This window comes from Amblyomma mixtum, chromosome 6, assembly GCF_055824585.1.
Source record: "Amblyomma mixtum isolate Tamu chromosome 6, ASM5582458v1, whole genome shotgun sequence".
Taxonomy (NCBI): domain Eukaryota; kingdom Metazoa; phylum Arthropoda; class Arachnida; order Ixodida; family Ixodidae; genus Amblyomma; species Amblyomma mixtum.
Window position 1 is genome coordinate 30,954,391 of NC_143017.1, and position 1,186 is coordinate 30,955,576.

At 64.9% G+C, this 1,186-nt stretch overlaps 1 protein-coding gene across 1 annotated transcript; it reads left to right on the forward strand.

Moving 5' to 3' along the window:
- On the forward strand, positions 1-873 carry LOC149338715 (uncharacterized). The gene has a single exon (XM_089550782.1). It carries the CDS (start codon positions 1-3, stop codon positions 871-873), a length of 873 nt encoding a protein of 290 aa, XP_089406908.1.
- The last annotated feature ends 313 nt before the right edge of the window (positions 874-1,186 follow it).

A 1,186-nucleotide genomic window follows, 5' to 3' on the forward strand; every position in this document is an offset into this window, starting at 1 on the left:
ATGGATCTCCCGCCACCCGCAACGCGCCCCACAAAGCCGCAATGCTTTAACTTCGTGGTGCCAGAGCCTGTTCCGGCAGACGACCTGATCAACTCGCTCGAGGCGGTCGTCGGTGTCGGGGGGCTGCAGTATCTGCAGCACCTCGGCGGAACCCATTACCTGTGTGCTGTAAGCACGATGTCGCAAGCCTCGAAGATGGTGGCGGCGGGGTGCTTCTCCGTCGCCGGTAAAGAAGTGCCGCTGGTGCAGATGGCCGCACCAGTGGTTTTCGTGACGGTTTTCCGTCTGCCGCCGTCTTTCACCGAAGACGCCCTTTCTGCAGCCCTGGCTCCCTACGGCAAGGTGTGGGCAATCACGGAGCCCGTTTTCAAGAGCCGGGGTCATATCCGGAACGGATGCCGCCTCGTCAAGCTGGACATGCAACGTCAGCTGCCCAACTTCCTCTCCGTCGCGGGTCACCGTGCTATGCTCGAATATCGAGGAATGAAGCGCGTGTGCTCGCTGTGCGGAGCGGAGGGCCATCTCGGAGCAGCCTGCAAGGCGGTGAAGTGCGGGCGCTGCTCCGCTTTCAGACATGAGTCGGAGTCGTGCAGCGCGACGTGCAAGCGCTGCAGCGGTCACCACGCGACGTCTGACTGCGTCCTCCCCCATTCTTACGCCGCTGCTGCTGCAGGTGCTGCTGCCAGCCCGCAGGATAAAATTGAGGCGGCGGCTACCAACGACCCCCCTGGCGTGCCGGGCGAACCCCCGGACCCTCCGAAGGAGCCTCTAGACCCCGAATGCGAGCCCACGAGCCTGCCGCATGAGGCTGAATCGCGTCGTGACGACGCCGACGACGTCTCGAACTCTACGGTGACCCTCGCGTCACCGTAGAGCACCGATGCGACGTCCGAGGAAGACACGTCGTGTGGGTGCTCCTCCGACGCACACGACTTGTCTTCCTCGGACACGTCGTGTGCTTCAGGCCTCCCGAAGGACCTGACCGTGATGCCGTCCCTGGAGGCGGCGTTGTTCGAGGACCTGCCGCCCGCGGGTCAGCCCCAGCAGTCCGAACCGAGCGCCGACTCATTCGGCACCCGCTCGTCGGAGACCGACCTGCCGACCTCTTCGGAGGACCTGAGCCAGGCCTGCGACAACGTTAGCGTGACGCGACTGCTGCCCGGCAGTGCCCCTGCCGCCCTGCCCA